This window comes from Phoenix dactylifera, unplaced genomic scaffold, assembly GCF_009389715.1.
Source record: "Phoenix dactylifera cultivar Barhee BC4 unplaced genomic scaffold, palm_55x_up_171113_PBpolish2nd_filt_p 000241F, whole genome shotgun sequence".
In the NCBI taxonomy this organism is placed as follows: Eukaryota; Viridiplantae; Streptophyta; class Magnoliopsida; order Arecales; family Arecaceae; genus Phoenix; species Phoenix dactylifera.
The window spans coordinates 500,516-519,685 of record NW_024067738.1 but is presented as its reverse complement, the minus strand read 5'-3'; the positions used below and the strand labels follow the sequence as shown (position 1 = coordinate 519,685).

The following is a 19,170-nucleotide window of genomic DNA, read 5'->3' as shown; positions in this document are numbered from 1 at the left end:
GGAGGATTTTCCGCTGAACAAACTCCGGCCGGTGAACTTTCTTTTTTTTTTTTCTATTTTCAGTCCGGATTGCTAGCATTATCTCTTCAAGCTCGACTAGCACAACCATTCTCCAGTTTATCTCTTCAACTCAAAGCACATCCAACATCAACAACTCGGTGCTCGTTTGATCTCACCACCTTGAGCTCAAATTTTGGCAGCAAAACCAGGGTTACTGTAAAATTGTAGGTCGGGTCCTAAGGGCAAGCTAAAAGAGCAAATTTCAAGCATCCAAACATACTGGAGCACAAATACATGGTCCGTCCAGCCCAGCAATATCAGAAGGCTAAAGACCTGCCCCGTGAGCATCCACCACGTGAGCTGGCTGCAGGATCGTCCTAGGTGTAAAGCCAAGCCTGCAAGGGATCATATACTGGGAAACTGTCCGATTTAGAAACCGAACATCGACGGCTTCGTCAGGAGGCAAAATGATCGATACATGAAGACATGCGGAAATCTTACCATCCAAACACACTCCAATCCCAGGGACGCCGATGGTACTTTAAAAAATTCAAATTTAATTTAAAAGAATCCCGGACAGAATTTATTTTTATATCACCAGCCGAATGAAAAGACCACAAAAAGGCAATGCAAACAGGCCCACAGATTAGTGCAACCAAAATTTAATCCATCAATGTGCGCAGAAAGGAAGGAACAAAAGGCAGCAGGATGCAAGACATGGTGCTGGTAGCATAACCTTTTTCATGTCTCTCTCTCTCAATTGATACCAAGACCCTTGCCTTTGGAGGAAGATTGACCCAAAAAATGGTATTCATCATATACACCACAGACCTTATCAAGAAAGGTAGTTTCATGGCCAAATCCACTCGTTCTCAAGTATACAAAATTTAGGTATAAAATACTGTCCATTTCCCAGTTCCCACAATGTCAGTTATAGCAAATCTCTATAGCTGTGCCTCCCTATCTGACCGTTCAAATAAGCAAAAAAAAAGGAAAAAACAATCAGCACCACATCAACCTAGAAATTTTAATGGACATACAAGCTAAGATTTGCAAATAAATAAATAAAAAGCATCAGTGGCTGAATATCTTAAAGGCTAACGAGCATAATATCCACAACCATATGAAGAAATATAAGAACGGTTGCTGAAGAGTATCACTGTTTTACAATAAAAAGCACCGCATGCCTCTCTTACTGTACATAATCGAGAGCAGAACCAAGAAAAGCAACGACAAGGAAAAAAAAGACTCAGCCAAAGCATTAAAATGCACCACATTGTGAGAAAGATGCAGAGATGTATTCACTGTATACAGGCAATTCCTTAATTTTCTATTGAGATACAAACCAGAAGCAGAACGAAAGCTACAATAAATAAGATGCAAATTATACTAGTATTTTCTAAGTGTTACTTATATGGTAGCAATCCAAACACGTGACCCATAAAGTGACAGCTCTATTTGTATTGAGAAAGACGAAACTTCCAGTGTCCAGACCATAAAAGGCTAAATCTAACCACTAATCAGGACTTTATCTGTTTCAAGCCAATGTGAAACTCTGTTAAGCAGACTTTATCTGACGACTCTTTACTCCATGGGTGGCAGTGTTTAGTCAGCTCAATTTCTTATTGGAATCAAAAAGCATATGCTTCTCTGGCAAACCTTTCGGATAACTGAAATTGTCGCTCACATCATATGCCAGAGCTTGCTAGAGACAGCTCGTGCAGCTCACTTAGCATCCATTCTTCTCCTGTTTGACCGCCAAGTACAATTGCTCTTGTTCCTCCAACAACGCACGTACTGTGCCCCCAAGCAAATCGTGGAGGTCGACCAGGTACATTCAGTATCCTCCAGGTTGGCTTCTCTTCAGTTGGATCCAAGAGATAAAGCTGAGAAGCTGAGTGAAGACCAGCCACTGACCCACCAAATATCAAGATCCTACCACCAGGTAGGCTCACAGCAACATGATCAAGGCGGGGTGGAGGACCAACTCCTGCAGGATTTCCGGCACCCGGCATTCCACTCCCGGTAATGCACCTCCAACAGGGTTCTTCTTCACTTAGATCCATGGTGAACACATCACTGGACCGCAGCCGAAGAGGCCCACTTTTAGCCAGACCACCAAACATCAGTATTTTCCTGCCATCATAGACAGAGAGCGAGTGGCCCAACCTAGAAGGTGGAGTCCAAGATGCTGGAATCTCTCTCCACACAGGTTTTTCCATTGTGACATCCAATAGGTAAGTATCGCTGAGTAGTACACCTGAATCAGCACAACCTCCTGAAACCACCAACTTTGTGCCATCAAGTGTGCAAGAACTGTGCCAAGACCTTGGGAGGGGAGGTGCCAGTCCAGAGATCTCACGCCATTCAGGATGTTGTGCATCCAGATCCAATATGAAGACATCATTAAGCAAGCCCTGCCTTCCACAGCCACCAAACACAACCAACCACGATCCATTTAAGCAAGATAGCGTATGGCCCCACCGGCCTGGTGGTGCAGAGCTCACATTAACGTGTCTCCACTCAGGTTTACTGGCATTCAGATCTAACACAAAAGTATCATTCATTGGTTGCATGTTAACACCTTCACCACCAAAAAGAACAACCCTATTCCCGACAGCACAAGCACTGAAATTGCAGCGGGATGGCTCCACAGCACCAGCAACTGTCAATTTCCTCCATGCAGCAGCTTCAAGGGTGGTTAGCTCTCTCGCAAGTCTTCCCCATCCCAGCCTCTTTGCTCCAGGTACAGTTTCTAGTGCACGAGTAGTTTCGCTTCCCCAAGCATTCTGACAAACCATTCTCCAGAGATCCTCATTCTTTGTTAAGTGATAAAGCCTCTTGGAAACAGAACCAACAGATGCAATATCTCTTGGAGACAGCCTTGAAAGGATTTTTTGAGACAATACCTCATCGCTGAGTTGCAACATGCTACAAAATTCACGACATATATGCCCATGCCCTGCAGAGATAGGTCGGCAGGAGTTGTCTACAGTGAAGCGGGCAAAAGGTCTCACGGATTCCTTTGTCATGGAACCAGGCAATGGTCCCAAGTCAACATTTGTGTCAGAGAAAAGCTGGATGCCCATAAAATGGGTTATTGTCTCATCATCCCCATAGATTGGGGTTATCTGCAGTCTATTCATCAATGGAGAGCCATCTTTCCTAAAATTCAATAGATCACCCTGGAATTCTATGCCTTCCTCGAGACATTTTCGTATCTCCGCAACTACTGTAGCATCCACTAAAGGATGCCTCCTTTGAGCAAATGGCCCTCTGCACTGCAAGAATCGGCTGAAACAAGACAATACAATAGATGAATTCTTGAAAAAAAACTGATTGAAGATATGCCTGTCCTACCAAATAAAGTGGTCAGGAAGGAACAATGTCTTCCCAACAAATAATAGCTAGACAAAGATGAATGATTCGTATTGACTGGGTTATGGATATGATCCACACTAACCAAATTCATCTGTGATATGAGTTATTGGCTGGTTCACAGTTACAGAGAAAGAGTATGTTTTTTGATGAAAAAATACTACTAATAAGATAGTTAAAACAAGAATCATTTTGTAATTTGGACCAAATTTCACTATGCCACAATATTCAGAACATATTGATACATAGAACCTGAGTACATCAGAACAAAAGGGAAATATGGAAAAGAACAAGAAAAATAATCAGCTAGAAAGCAATAAATGCAAAAGAATAAGAAAATGCAAAATGCTGATGGCAAATGTTCCCTAGTTTCTTAAAATATTTTAAGCATTTGCTCCCTTTTTCCCTTCTATTAATGGAATTTGCATTTGATAGTTGACTGCCATCTGACTTCTAGATGGAAAAATCTACATCCAATAGTTCACACTACTGAATGGATTATCCAGATAACCAAATTATGCATGCAGTTGAAACTAGGAATGCCTATAATACCACTGCTGTACCAGGTAGAATGGATCAATAAAAAAAAGAGAGAGAACTAAAATGGCTATGAAAAAGATATAACATCCAAGAAGAAATTAGAAAACAAAGAAATCAATATCTAAAGCATTTAAAATGAAACAAAACGTGCATCTGGTAATACTATACTCCCTTGAAGAAGGAACACTTTGATTTCCTAGAGTTAAGAAATACAGAAGAAACATATGATATTAATAAACAAAAAATCAATTTGCTAATGGTGATTTTGAAGAATCAGTAGGTCCATACTATGGCAATTTTCCCAAATCAAAAATCATTTAAAAAACATCTGCCGTCAAAGGTGAAGATAATCCCATTTCTAGCACTCATTTCTAACCCATAGTCCACAATATTGACAAGATCAACATGTGCTTATGATGTAACTTGTCACAGGGGAAACAACAAACTTTTACACTGACTAAACTCCAACATTCCCCCCTTCCCTACATAGACACGAGAAAACAAGAGAAAAGTAAATGAGAGAGAAGGTAAAAGAAAGAAAAGAGAAATCAGAAAGAGCTAATACATCTAACATGCACCTCCAAATGAAGATAGCATAAATGGTGTTGATGTATTAAAAAAAAAAAAATCCAACGTAAACCTAAGTTTGACATGTTGCTAATCCATGAATAAAATAGAAATAGTTTGCCCACCATGTCTTGAAATGTTCCTTTTACTTTAGGGACTTGAACAATCCACCTCTTTAGCATAATGTTTTAAAACCTGGTTGGGTGGACCAGGTCATCACACTAAACCTGTTTCAATGCACTGTTGATTGTAACAAAATCAAGCACTAAAAAGTCAAACAGAAATCAATCCTCACTAAAGTGTCCAGCTAAATGTACTTCTATAGCCTCATCATACCAGATATGCAGAAACTAACGGTATAACTTCGAAAGGAAAAAAAATTGCTTCTCAGAAAAACAAAAAGCTTAAAGACATATAAGCGATGTTACAAGAGATAAGAGGCAGTGGAAGCCCCATAATGCAACAGGATGAGGACAATCTTAGACTTCAAAATTCCAGGTATAACATGATTTGCCAAAAATTGCACCAAACAGTTCCAAAACTGTAAGTTGCATCTATATACCTGCTTACCATAACATCTAACATGACTACAGACGATCCAACTGATTGGAACTACTACGAATCCAAACATATCAAACCAGGAGCTCTTGAGGTGAGCTCAATCAAGTTACAGAAATAGCATCTAAACTGCAATAATCATAATATAATATGAAGAAATCTTCTCCATACTAGTCTCAACTCTTAAAAAAAATCTCTATCCAATCAACCAATCAATGAGCCTCATTTTGTACCCAAGAAAACCAACTGACGGTCTGTCAGTCTTGGCCCACTGCAACCTCATCATGGTCCAGTTCCAGTCCATATCAAGTCTTGAGACAATAATTCACGAGTCATAACTATTCTTCTTGTTTTCTTTTTTTTTGCTGAAAATAATTAGTGTTCTTTAGACAGTCCTGATTTCAATCTATAGAGTGTTCACATCTGCACCAGTCACCCACGTATTCATATAAATAAATGAGTAGTGGATCAAAGCAAGGTCCGCCGTACCGGTACCGGTCGGCGCACCGGTGGCGGCCCGGACCGGTCCGAACCGGTTCCGTACCAGTTCTTCAACAATAAACTACCGGTACCGGATTCCACGCTGATCCGATACCGGTCTCAAACCGGACTGGTACGTACCGCCTTGTACCGGCCGATACAGACCGGTATAGCAAACCATGGATCAAAAAAACGGATGCAAACTCGTTAGCTTCTTCAAGTTTGCTGGTCCTCTTGCAATCTAAATCAAAGCATCAAATTAAAATGCTTCCAACTGGTTTAACAAAGCCATCAAGTGGATGGATAATGGACGAGCTTGAGGCATTCATTATTAACTTAAAAGCCATGACATCTTGCATTCATTTGGGACAGGAAAACAAAAAATTCATTGAATCTGCAACAGTGCAACAACCCTATTGATTGCTTCTAATAAAATTGGACCACACCTACTCCAGAATCCGAATCTCATTCATTGCCCAATTACCACATTCTGGAATAAATGAAGTATCAAGCATCAATGAACTAAGCATATACCTGGAGCACTAAAGGAAATTTAACAACCAAGACAAAAGGCCCAACACATGTTATTTCACCAGGCATCACAAATGCCTCTTTCAATAATTTTTTTTTTTTTTGAAAATTTTTGCAAGGCATCACATTTGTCTGAAAGATCAAGCTAGAACAACAACAACAAAACAACAAAAGCAAAAATTGCCTCATTATTGGGTTTTTTTTTAAAAAAAAAATAAAGAATCTCCTAAATCAATCTCATTTTTTTAGCAACGTGATCTCAGACAGCATCAGAATGACTAAAGCGATCCCTATAATCAATCACAAAATTTTCACCGAATATAACACCATAAAGCACTGAATGGAGTATCTAGAAACACTACTCGAGAAGTCAATTTTTCAAAAGAGAAAAGACAAAGAAAAAAAGCAGTATAACAGATGTATATGAAACTACACAAATTCTAAGAATCTCAAGCAATTACATACCTCCAGTGCAAAATGAGCTTATGCCTTATAGCCTAAATTAAATAGAAATAACCATGTTTTTCTTTTGAAATCTAAGTTAATCAAAAACTTTTAAACAACACATTATTTGATAAGTTTGGAACAAACAAGACGATGGATCCAACTTAAACCCTTAGTAAGAGAAAGGGAAATTTACCATTATATAAGTAACATAACTATATTCTGCAATACAAAATATCCAGAAAACAGTCAAATCATAATATCAAGGCACTGTGCAGATGGATAAACAACAGGATTTGATAGGGTAAAAAAAATATTAGACGCCTTATAAGTGTTAGGATTAAAAACAACTAACAAATAATTTCAGAGTTTGAAACTGCAATATAAACAAAATATTTGTTTAAGAACAAATAAGCAAAAACAGTTTTATTTTTATAATGCATATTATAAATCTATAAAGAACTGTCTGAACTTGTCTCATCTCTATTTTTTTTTTAAAAAAAAAAAAAAGAACAACTACAGTAATAGCAAAGATACTTTAGTTTTAGCCCTTGGTTACCAGGAAGCTGGAGGCAGAATCCACCACAACCTGCAGGGTTTCAATGGTTCACTACAAAACATGGTAAAGTAAAAAGTATGTGGTGGAGGCAGATAAAAGCCACATTCCACATATCAGCAAAGCAATGGCGTTCCATATTTGTAGCTTCTCAGCCACTTGTGATGCTATGAGTGGTGACTTTCTTATCCACCCTGTTCTTGGATTTTCCACATAATCAATTTCTAAAAGAGCAAACACCAGAAGCACCTCATCTTATGGTCCATCCTCTATTAAAACACTATACTGACACTGATAAGATCAATATGATCCTGATCCTTGAACAACTGAACATTAATAGATAAAGGTGCTAGGTTGTTACATAATTATACATGATGAAATTTAGAGAGCTCAATCATCTCTCCTCAAGGTAACAGGTGCTTATCACAATTTCCATTTCAGTCCCACAAAGGATTCCATCTTAAGTGGCGCATGTTACTCCAAATTCTTGAGTTTCAGTTATTTGCCTCTCTGAAAAGATGGAAGAACTCTTTAGAATGCATGTATGAGTGACAGCCTACAAAGGTCATCAGTTCACACTATTCTGTCATTTCACTAGGGAATGTAAATTCCTTCAAGGAGAAGAAGAGCATGGAAATTCATCAATTCTCTCCTGACAGATTATTTTAGTGAAGCAAATAACTGACAATGTTAATGCTTCGCTCCTGGACACTGGAAGGAGTTTGCTACAAGTATCTTTTGTTATCACATAATTTGCCTCCAGGATCATAAAATCATATCAATTTCATGTACCCTTCTTTTCTGTTTTTCAAAGGAGGGAAGAGGGGTCAGGGGCAACCCACCATATTTTTTTCTTAGTTAAAGTAACTACCTATGCTCTTTTGCCATACAAGCCTTAAACAGAATTTCCAATTGGAAGGATTAAAACAATGGGAAAATTTGAACCAAAAGACCATACTGTTATACCAACCCTTTCAATTCCCAATTGAGAGGATTAAAAGCATCAATTGTTGAGATCATCGGCCCTCAAATCCACATAACTCGGATATGGTCTTTCTTAAGAAATTGACAATCATTCACCTACCTAGCCCTTGCTCCTAGGTCAAGAAAAAAGGGGCATGCATCTCTACAATGTAAGTTTCAGGTGAGCACTAAATCAGTCAGTCTAAACAAGGTGATAACACCACCTAAGGCGATGCGATACTCTTTGAATTCTTATGAGCTAGCTTTCTTTTTCTACTTGATAATTTGGATTCATGAATACAAGTATGAGGAAGCCAAAAGAGGGGTAAAGTAGCCAACAAGCTAAAATCTGAGAGCACGCATACTCCTGTTAAAGCAACATTTATTGCCCATGAAATGTTCATTTGCACAGACCTGAAACAAATGAGGCTAAAATTCAAATCAAAGCATCGGACAATATCATAAGTGTGTCTCATATATCTGCAACAAACCCAATTGCGATCATTTGCTCTTTCAAAAATCATGAAGCTTATGGATACAGAAGTGAGAAGCACAAGAGAACCCATATGTCTTATTTTTATAGAATAAAGAAGGCATATTTCAGAAGTCAATTAAGTATCAAAGAACTTTTGATCACATTATGAGCCACGTGAGCCATAAGAACAAGTCATGCTTGTTTAGGCTGCGTTTATCAGGACAGAGCTACTACTCTCCCGTATAGGAAGTTAGAGCCATAAGAACAAGGCATATTTCAGAAGTCAATTAAGTATCAAAGAACTTTTGATCACATTATGAGCCACGTGAGCCATAAGAACAAGTCATGCTTGTTTAGGCTGCGTTTATCAGGACAGAGCTACTACTCTCCCGTATAGGAAGTTAGATTTTTCAGAAGTGACGTAACTGAAACCTCATAATATTCATTTGGTTCGTCATTGGAAGCCTCAAAACAATCTTTTGCTAGAATTATGCTCCAGACTTGAATGTGAACACTAGATTGAAATTCTAATTATTTCAAATTTCAGAGTCCAAGATCGCTAGTATGAGACAACTGGCCAATTACAACTTTCAACATAATCTTGTCAAAACTAACTTATGATAGGGCAGGCTAGTAGACCTGGTTTTTCACTTACCTCAAAATCCTTTTCATCACTATTGGCAAAGAAAGTCAAATCTAATGGCTTACTCAGGAATTGCTAATCATGCAACATTGCCAAAGGGTATAAAAATTGCTGCTAAAATTCTTCAAGCATTTTTTCCTCAAAAGTACTATGAGTAATATTACTGCTGGAGCTAACAAAACTGAATCATTAATGAGATGTGATCAACTCTAGTTGATACCAGTCTCTACGTAGGTGTGATGGATTAGACCAATGACTGACCAAGTCCTTGGACAAGCCCAGGAACTCGGAGTGTGGAGCCAGGTGGTCCCAATTCCCTTCTGGAACCAACCCATATCAAGTGGGATGAGAACCGGAACCAATTCATCAAAGACCAGTTGGGACACAATCAAAAGACGCCCGGCGATTTTTCTCCATGTCACATTTAAAGGTCGAGAGGTGGAAAGAAGGGAGGTGGAGAGGAGGAAGAGGAAGGAAGCTTATATCTGGCATGGCACCAAGCTTAGATCCGGCAAGGCACCATGCTCTTGATCATGGGCTCAAAACCTCATGTAACAATAAACAGACAGTAGGGAAAATAATAAACAGTACTAAGAAGCACAAAGATGGGGAACAAATTAGGTTCACGTTGGCTACCATGATGCCATAGCATGCCAAGTGTGTGTACAAGCACCTGGTACTGCATCAACATGGTCCCCAACTAATACTGAAACCATAGATCAGACCATAAAACCTCAGTTCAGCTTGACATTAGTAAATATTGGAGCGGAAAAAAAGGGACAACAGTTTAAGTAACCTTTAGCATCAAAAATGAATTCCAACATCGAAATTGAAACCCGTCTTCTTAACATAAGATTGACAAATAACATTGGAAAATTTATAAAAGCATAAGCTTTCTCTTAACCAAATACTATAGCAGGATGCTTTTTTCCTTCATGATTCATTCTTTAATACACATTAAAATACACTCATTACCAATTACATGATAATTTGTGCCTTTTAAGGAAAAATAGAAATTCCGGAAGGAACAGCAAAAATAATTTTCTTAAGCCTATATGAGAGCATCTGCATCACTTTGCTTATGTTCTACACAAATCAATAAGTTGAGCAGCAAATATTGTTTGGGCAAGACATGACGCAAGCAACAAAAATAGTACTACAATACATATATACCGACTAGCTTTATATAAGGTACTTTAAGCATAAAAGGGGTCATCCTTCAAAAAGTTTACAATTCATCATGAGAGAATAGCACACCTGCATAAATTAGTAAAGTTAATTAAGATAAGAAGATCCAACCTTGATCAAGGTGATAGGTAGGTGTGGCAATTTTTGACATGACCCATCAACCCAACCCGCAAACAAACTGCTTTAAGCAGGTTTGGATTTAACACAAATGGATCAATCCGCCTAAACCTGTTCATTAAACAGGTCAAATTCAGGTTTAGACCTTTGACCCATTTAACCTATTTTGACCCATTTAGTAATAAGGTTGGGTCAAATGACCTGATCCATTTAACTTGTTTAAAACTTGTTTAACCTGTTTAAAACCTACTTAATCAATTTTTGTCCTGTTTAACTCAACCTGCTTAACCTGTTTAACCCATTTAAATTTATTTAGTCTATTAAAAATCCACTTAATCTGTTTAACCCATTTAACTTGATTCGACCTATTCACTAAATAAGTTATGTGGGTTGAGCTAGGTTACCTATTTAATAAACAGGTCAGGCTTAGATCTGAATTTTTGACATGTTTAATAAACATGTTGGATTAGGATTGACAAATTTTTGACCCGACTTGCATCCGACCTAACCTATATCTAATTGCCATCCCTAGTGATAGGCAAGCTATACTCGCATAAAAAATAAGTAAACTAGTTCCAAAAATCATTCAATGCAAAGTCAATTGTGCCAGTAGCAAAACCACCAACACTTCAACATTGTCCATGGTATCCACATCCAATTTTTCCACATATCCTCTCCAACCTCAAGCAAACTATAGGAACCACCCTTTCTTGTGAACTAATATCATTTATCTCATCCAAATTTAAAACAACCGTCATAATAGCATCTACCAATGATATCAAACGAACCAATCAAGAAACAATCTTGTTCTCTCATCTTTAATATGGAGGTACCATTGAAAATGTTTCCTCAAGCTCTTCATCCTTCATCACAAACCAAATATCATGTCAAAAACTAGCTAAAAAAGATTGACTTTTTGTTCTAGTAGTACCGGTTAATATTTATCATTTTGTAGCCTCATCCCCTTATTTTCAATGTCTAAGTCGTTCTATCTTTCGCTTTTTAACACTGGTATTCATAAATCCTACTTTAGGACTAGAATGGCTTAAGAAAATTTCTAAATCATCATAAATGTATTTCAAAGAGATTTTGGTAGCTTTTTACATTGGATCCTACAGATATAAGAATTTTGCTGTATCTAGAAAGTCTCGTAATATGTTGTCTTCAGGAACATTTGAAAATTTTTTATGTGCTTTTTTTCACTTCCTTGGGAAGATTCTAGAGATTTCCTAGTTTGATAGGAAAACCGATTTAGCATATCTTCTTATCTATAAGAGAATTAGACATCTTATTTCCCTAGCTATATACAAGGAGAAGAGAGTGCTATTAGTCTATGGTGAACAATTGATTTAATTATTTATGGACTCAAGTGCACACCCCCTCTTCTTCATGTAAAGTCGTTCCTCTCTCTCTCTCTCTCTCTCTCTCTCTCTCTCTCGCGCGCGCGCGCGCGCGCAGGGGGGGGGGCACTCTGTCACTCTCTCTTAACTCTACATTTTCTATTTGAGCTTGAGGAAACATTGCAGAAATAACTACCTTCGGGAGCATAAAGAAGGGTTCTAACTTCTAAGTTTGAGTCTTACATAGTACATTCCCAAGTACATAGACCAAGACAATTTTATTCAGGTGTGTCTTCCATCCCTTTCTCACTATAAAGAGAGGGGGTCACTTATTTCCTCTCTCTCTCTTCCATGTGTGCATGCACGTTTATCTCTAGATTTTCTATTTGAGCTTGAGGAATTGCCCTGCACTGCAGACAATAATCACCTTTGGGAGCATAAAAAGGCTCCCCTGCAATGTCTACCCATGCAAAACCTGAAATAAATTTAGATGTCATATAAATTCTCAGATTTTTGAAATTTGTTTCAGATATCACTTTTACAGATTCAATCTTCTAGGTTATACCAACATTATCTGGTATTATAGCAGCACGATTAACCATGTATACGATAAGAATGAGGCATGACATGAACAATGTGAGGATTACTTCAACAACAAGAAATGTTTTTGGTAAGTGACAACAAGAAGAGTTTACTTAGCAAAAAGATGCTGGATCTGATTGTGTGGATGTCATGCAAGAAATCCTCGCATTCCTTAGAGCACAACAAAGGCAATTGGAGAAAAGATTAATCAAATATCTCGTATATAAATATTTTCAAATATGTTGAGGATAAAAATGCCATGTAATAGTTTAACTGCTGATGATCTTTCAGTTGTAGATTCGAAACCAAAAACATTGATGATCCCCAAATGAAGCACCAGACATTGGATCTGCTCCTTGATAAGCTGTTAAAATCACATCTAGAGAATCTAAAGATTAAAGATAAGCCAAATAAACCTTCTATATTCTTAATTGTGATCCAGTGCTACCATGATCCATTATTTACCGATCCCCCAAATAAAATCCTACTAACATCCATCAAGTAATTAGAAAATTTTTGACCACCAATTGTGATGAAGAAAATCGACTACAATAAGATATGCCAACGCAATCAAGAGGAAATGTTCATGCAACTTCACCACCACTATATGGAGATTGAAGGGTAGATTGAGCATGTGAGCATCATCTAAAAGCACAATACCTACACAAAGATCTGATGCAGTAGGTTTGATTTAGATTTAGTTTTAGTTGTTCTACTTATTTTCAAATATTTTTTTGTTCTTTAATTCCAACTTAGGAATAGGTCAGATCTTTTATATTTCTTGTATTATTCAAATTCAAATTTAGGAACATTTTCTACTGGATTTTGTTTTCATGTTCTAGGTAGGTTTAGTGTCTACTGGTCCTACGTTAGGTCCAGGCTGGGTTAAAGAAGTTTCAAAAGTCATTATAACTGTTCCTTAAATAGATTTAATGTCTTTATATGCTTTTGCATAAAGTATCATGTTTTATAGGAAACATATAAATGTAATTTTTGGGGCAAAAGTACAGAAGTTACATACTTAGCCAAGTAGGGCCTAGATGACCGAGGCACTCACCTAGGTACCTAGGTGACTGCCTAGGAGCATAAACAAGCCCCAAGTGGTATAGGCAGGTAATCAAGCACAATTGATGCCTATGCATATAGAAAACCCAAGTGCCTAGGTTACAATCGACTAAATTATACAAGTTTTACTTGACTCTTTTTTCTTATAGTAGTGGGATGAGCAGCTATAGCCAATATGACAAGCCCAAAGGAGCAAATTTGTTATTTTCGTTTATTCTCTTCTTACCCTACACCTAGTTCAATTACCAAGTTTCTTTCTTCTTCTTTCTTGTCTTCTTCCTCTAACCAGCCCAGCCCATCAAGCCTGCTTTGTTTTTGTTTCTCTATTCTTTCTTCAGCCATTTCAACCTTCTTAGTGCGTCATATTTCTTCATCCTTGTCCCCACAGATTTAGTCTCTTTTTTCATCTTTCTCTTTATATTTTCTCTTCATCCTAAATAGTGGACATTATGATCCCTCTAGCTATTCCTCTTTCTCTCTCTTACCCATTCCCCTGATTCCTAATCCCTTTCTCCAGTCATCATTCCTTTTTTTCCAACTAATCCTCTGATCCTTCCAACAAAAAACTATTCCCCTGATCCCTCTAGTTATTCCTCTTTCTCCCTCTCATCTTAAAGATAGATACACATCTCGGTTCTTCCTTTTAGCTGACAAACTAAGATAACTGATAACTAACCAAAGACACGGATTTCACATTCTGCTATGATATTATGATGGATACGGCGTATTTTGATAGTTTTAATTGTTATCTCCGATAATAGGGTTATTCCCACTTTTGTTTAATTGGCTTTATGAAAGACAGCATCGATACATTCCCTTATTTTACGGCCACTTCATCATTGAAATGTTCAGTCTTTACATAAGGATAGTTCAGACATCTCCCATCATTATGGGTATAAGCATGCGTGTGTTTTTGAAAGGACAAGAATGAATGTCTCATTGAAAGATATTAGTGTCTAAACAAATTCTACTCTGTGCTGAATCCCGGAAACCAAAGTTCAGAACCCAAAGTGACAGACTCCCAACTTGCCAACCTCAGCACCCTTCCACCTCCAATTCAAACAGTAAAGATTGATGGAACCGAAGAGAGAGATTGGAGGTTCAAAAGGCACAAGAATCCGACAAGATTTTGGCAAAGAAACAACGCAGGGGCACTCACCAGTTCCTCCCGAGCACCTCCTCGGCGCGGTAGCCCGTAGCCTTCTCGAACCCTCTGTTGACGTAGATGATGGGGTAGTCGGGCTCGAGCGCGTCGGTGACCACCAGCCCGCACGACGCCGCCGACTGAAGCATGCCGTCCGCGGCAAAGGAAAAGGGCCCGCCGCCGCCGCTCAGCACGAAGCCCCCCTCCTCAACCTCCTCCTCCGCCTCCTCGCCGCCGCTCGGCCCCTCCGAGTCGCTGTCCCACTCCATCGCCGCCCCAAATCCCTAGATCCAAACCACGAACAAACGAAGTCCTTGTAGTCGAAACCGAAGCCAACCGGAGCAGAGGAGAGGAACCCGAGGGGAAGAAGAAAGAAGGGGAGACAGCGAGAGAAAGAGAACGTTCAGTAATTGTTCTTTGGTTATCGCTCGCTCGTTCGGTCTCTTTGAGGATTTTGGAAAGAAGGAGAGGCTTGGAGGTGGGAAGGGGGGTGTTAGGTCGAGTGAAGCAAGGCCGGGGAACGAGTGGATGGAGAGGTGTCCGGAAATTAGCCACAAACCGACCTAAAAAAAACTGGGAGCGAGGGGCGGTGAGGGGGAGCGAGGGGCATACTGTAGCTTATCCCCGACTTAACAAAGTCGATGCAAAGATTTTTATGCGGTAAAGTGGAAATAAGATCTGTCCCGCGCTGAAGTTTGGTTCGCGGGTTGTGGTATTTCTGTGATGGAGATATTAGGGTCCTTCGTTTGCATCATCAGTATGGCTAGAAGATGATTCTAAGCTCCCAAATTGAATCAAACCTAAATTAAGTCTATTTGAGTCTGAGTCACTTTTATTTTATTGCATTATTTATTTTTATCTTAATCAAGTAAATTTAGTCAGTTATTTTGTTATTAATCAAGTCAATTGTGTCAAATAATTAAATTGAGTGGTTGGATCGATTTCTCTTCTTATTTCTTTTTGCGTCTCTATAACATCTTCTTCCTGTGTCTCTACAATCTCTTCTTTCGCCTCCTTCCCTTCTTCTTCATCTTTCTCTCTTCTCCCTGCAGTGGTCCGCCCTCAGCTTGATATCAGAGCAAGCCGGCTTTGCTCCAGTTGCCAAAGCCATGATCTAGATTCTCTTCTCTCCCTCGGTTCCCACCAACAACCAGAACAGGTCCCCTCTCTCTCTGTCAGTTCTGTTCATCAGAAGAAAAGGGGCCATCTCTCTCTCGCTCGGTTCACACCAGGGGCAAAGGAAAAACCCTCTTTCAACAGATCCTTCCCACTAGCCGCCAAACCAGCGGTCGCCACCTCCACCTCACCCCGTTCACAACGCCTGCACGCCGTGATCCCTCCACCTCGCCATCGGCTTGCCACCGGGACTACCGCAGCCCCATGGAAGCCCACCGCCCCGAGTCCGGCTCGCCTCACGTCTACGCGTGCCCTATCCGGAGAGGATGCCGCCTGTGACCCGCCGCCGAGTAAGAAAATATAAAATATATAAATAAATCTACCTCATTCTATAAGCTTAAACTTTTAGGATAAGTGGTGATTTCAACATAGTATCAGAACAGAGGTTCTGAGTTCGAATCCTGTCTCCACACTCTTTAACCCCATTATTAAAAATTTCACATGTTGGGCTCGCCCGTTAAAGAAAAGTCCGGCCCACATGTGAGGGGGAGTGTAAGAAAATATAAAATATATAAATAAATCTACTTTATTCTATAAGCTTAAGCTTTTAGGATAAGTGGTGATTTCAACACCAGGAGCCTCCACTTGCCGCCGGAAGCCTCCACCCGCGGCGGCGTCTCTGCCTTGCCGCCCTCGTAGTCACCGCCCGAGCCCCATCCCCTTCCTCTGCTCCGCCGCCGCCCCTTCTTCCCCTCGTCAACGGTTGAACCACGGTCGCCTCCGAGCTCCTCCTCCATCGGCCGCCGCTCAAAGTTTCTGTCGTCGCCTCCCTCCATCGAAGCCTCCGCCATCCTCTCCCTCGCCTTTTCCTTTTTTCGACTGAAGTTCACCCCTCTTTCCCCTTCTCACATTACACGGGCCCAACCAAACAATAGGCCCCATCTGCCCCTTCCTGGACCCCAAACCCACAAGCCGAGTCAACCCCTTCCCATTTCTCCCTTTTGTGGCCCAAACTCCAGGAGGCCCACTCCCTTCCATTTTTACAAGCCCATCAGATCCGCCAATCTCTTTGGAGCTACTGTAACCATATTCTATCTGCGACAATTGGAGAGCCCATCAGCTGCAACCGCACCCTGATTGTCGCCCTAGCCCACGAGCGAATGACTATGGCTGTCTGCTTTCCGACAAGTGATAGGTTTCCACTTTTCTTGAGCTTGTTTATTTAATTATGTTTTTGTTCTCTTACATAATAGCTATCTTCTTGAAACTTACTTTTACTGTCAAAATTCAGAACATAAAACCCCTACTTTCAAACCCATCCTATTCACCTTTTAAAAACTAGATATTAAATTAGCACATCCTAGCAATTGAACGTTTCTCAACATTCTTCGATCAGATTGATTTAGGATCAGAGTAACTGTACTACTTGATTGCAATCTAATTTCTTAAATTGAATAATCTTAATCCTTAATTGCGAATAACCGAAACAAAAATCAGCAACATTTAAACTTTATCTTATTTTTGTGAAAAATTAATGATTTCTGAAATCATAATAGATTGCATTAGTAGGTTGTCCGATATCAAATTTGGTCCTGCATCATATTTATTAGGGTTTCATTATTGACATTGCATTTTACATCATCACACATAGTGTTATCATTACATGTCAACCCATAGTGAAGAGGAGTACCTAGCCGACTAACCTAAACCCTCCTTAGCTACCATGGGTTCCGAAGTCCTGAAATTTCTCATGGACCAATTCGCTGCCATACAAGCTCAAAGGAAAGAAATCAAACAAGAGGTCCGTGAGTTCATGTGAAACTTTAGGACTCCTAAACTGCCAACCCTCGTTGCAGCCTAACCTGAAATCGGTTTGGCCGCACCACCTATAGTCCTTCCCTATCCCCCTAGGAACCAAACTCAATGTTCTAGGTGTCAACAATTCGGCCACATAGCATCTCAATGTTTCACTAAGACCTACCTGATTACTGAACCAGAAGCTACAAACCAAAAAGCCGAATATGTCGAAGAAGTCTATGAACCAAATATAGAAGATTATATAGAAGACTTTGAAGACGAACCTACCGGATTAGAGTTTGTCCAGAGTGATTTCCAAAGGAAAACTATTAACCTAAGTACAAACAAACCACTTCACATCACTACTTCGATAGAGGTAGTGGATGATATCGAGAGCCAGTCACTTGTGTTGGACTTATGGCTAAAACTATCAATGTGGAATCCAACCTTGAGCATTCCCCTATAGTAGCTCCCCTTCTAGAGAAGTTTCATTCTGAAATCCCTAATGATTTTCCAGATGCACTTTCTCCGATGCGTGATATCCAACACGCAATTGATTTAGTTTCTGGAGCATCTCTGCCCAATCTTCTACATCATAGGCTTACCCCGAATGAACATGCTAGGACCTGAAATTTAATGTTATCGACAGTTGAGTTTGCATATAATAGTTCGGTCAACAAGTCTATAGGCATGAGTCTATTCAAAGTGGTGCATGATTACCAATCTAGGCAGCCCATAGACATGATTTCCATATCTCATCAATATAGAGTGTCTGAATCTGTACAATCATTCACATCACACCCACATTCATTGAATCAAAAAATCAGCATTCGCATTCACTTTAATTTTTTAAAATATAAATTCCTTGCTGATTTACACGGACATTATAAAGAGCTAAGTGAAAGAGGTTACGTCATAATGAGAATGAGGCTTGAACGACTTTCTTCGAAAACGTTCAAAAAATTACAAGCTCGTAGTGCGGGGCCGTTCAAAGTCATATGAAAAATTAATTCGAATGCATATGCTGTGGAGCTTTCTGATGACTATAGGATTAGTGCGACATTTAATATTAAAAATTTAATCCCTTATAAAAAGATAGCAATTATTCATTCTAACCCCTTTGTTGACACACCTGCCCCTGTTGATCGCCCTGACCCATTACTTGCTGTTGAGCCACCGCCTCCCAAATTTCATGCACGCAGAGAAGAAATAGAACATGTATAGATGAGCAGGTTATGTCAACCAGGAATGATGGTTACCAACGTTATCTTGTTCGGTGGAAAGACTGACCTAAATCTGATGTGACGTGAATTTCTAGAGCCGAGTTGCAGCGCTTTGATTCCGATCTTCTGGAACAATACGACAACCGGCTCGATCTGTACTTGATGGGGTCGAGTTTTTTCTACTTGAGAGAAGTTGATGGGGATATCAGAGCCGTTCGTTCATGTCCGCACCAAGGGATGACATCATTATGGCTAGGAGAGGATCCTGAGCTTTTGGATTGAGTCAAACTGAGATTGGGTCCATTTGAGTCTGAGTCATTTTTATTTTATTACTTTATTTGCTTTTGTCTTAGTCAAATCAATTTGGTCAATTGTTTTGTTATTAATCAAGTCAATTGAGTCATGTAATTAGATCGAGTGATTTGAACGATTTTGGTATGTAATCAATCGGTTGACTTAGTCA

The 19,170-nt window shown here is 39.5% G+C and overlaps 1 protein-coding gene across 1 annotated transcript; it reads right to left on the bottom strand.

Annotated features, from left to right (window-relative positions):
• Positions 1-1,124: 1,124 nt before the first annotated feature.
• On the bottom strand, positions 1,125-15,178 carry LOC103698624 (adagio-like protein 1). Its single transcript, XM_039117565.1, has 2 exons — positions 14,587-15,178; positions 1,125-3,294 (listed from the first exon to the last, which is right to left on the bottom strand). Exons 1-2 carry the CDS (start codon positions 14,838-14,840, stop codon positions 1,689-1,691), a joined length of 1,860 nt encoding a protein of 619 aa, XP_038973493.1. The 5' UTR covers positions 14,841-15,178; the 3' UTR covers positions 1,125-1,688.
• Positions 15,179-19,170: the final 3,992 nt, after the last annotated feature.

Excerpts from the sequence above, each read along its gene's own strand:
- LOC103698624 (XM_039117565.1), bottom strand. The coding sequence starts at position 14,840 with ATGGAGTGGGACAGCGACTCGGAGGGGCCGAGCGGCGGCGAGGAGGCG. Across the intron at positions 3,295-14,586 it reads GAGGTGCTCGGGAGGAACTG|CCGATTCTTGCAGTGCAGAG; the intron begins GTGAGTGCCCCT and ends GTCTTGTTTCAG.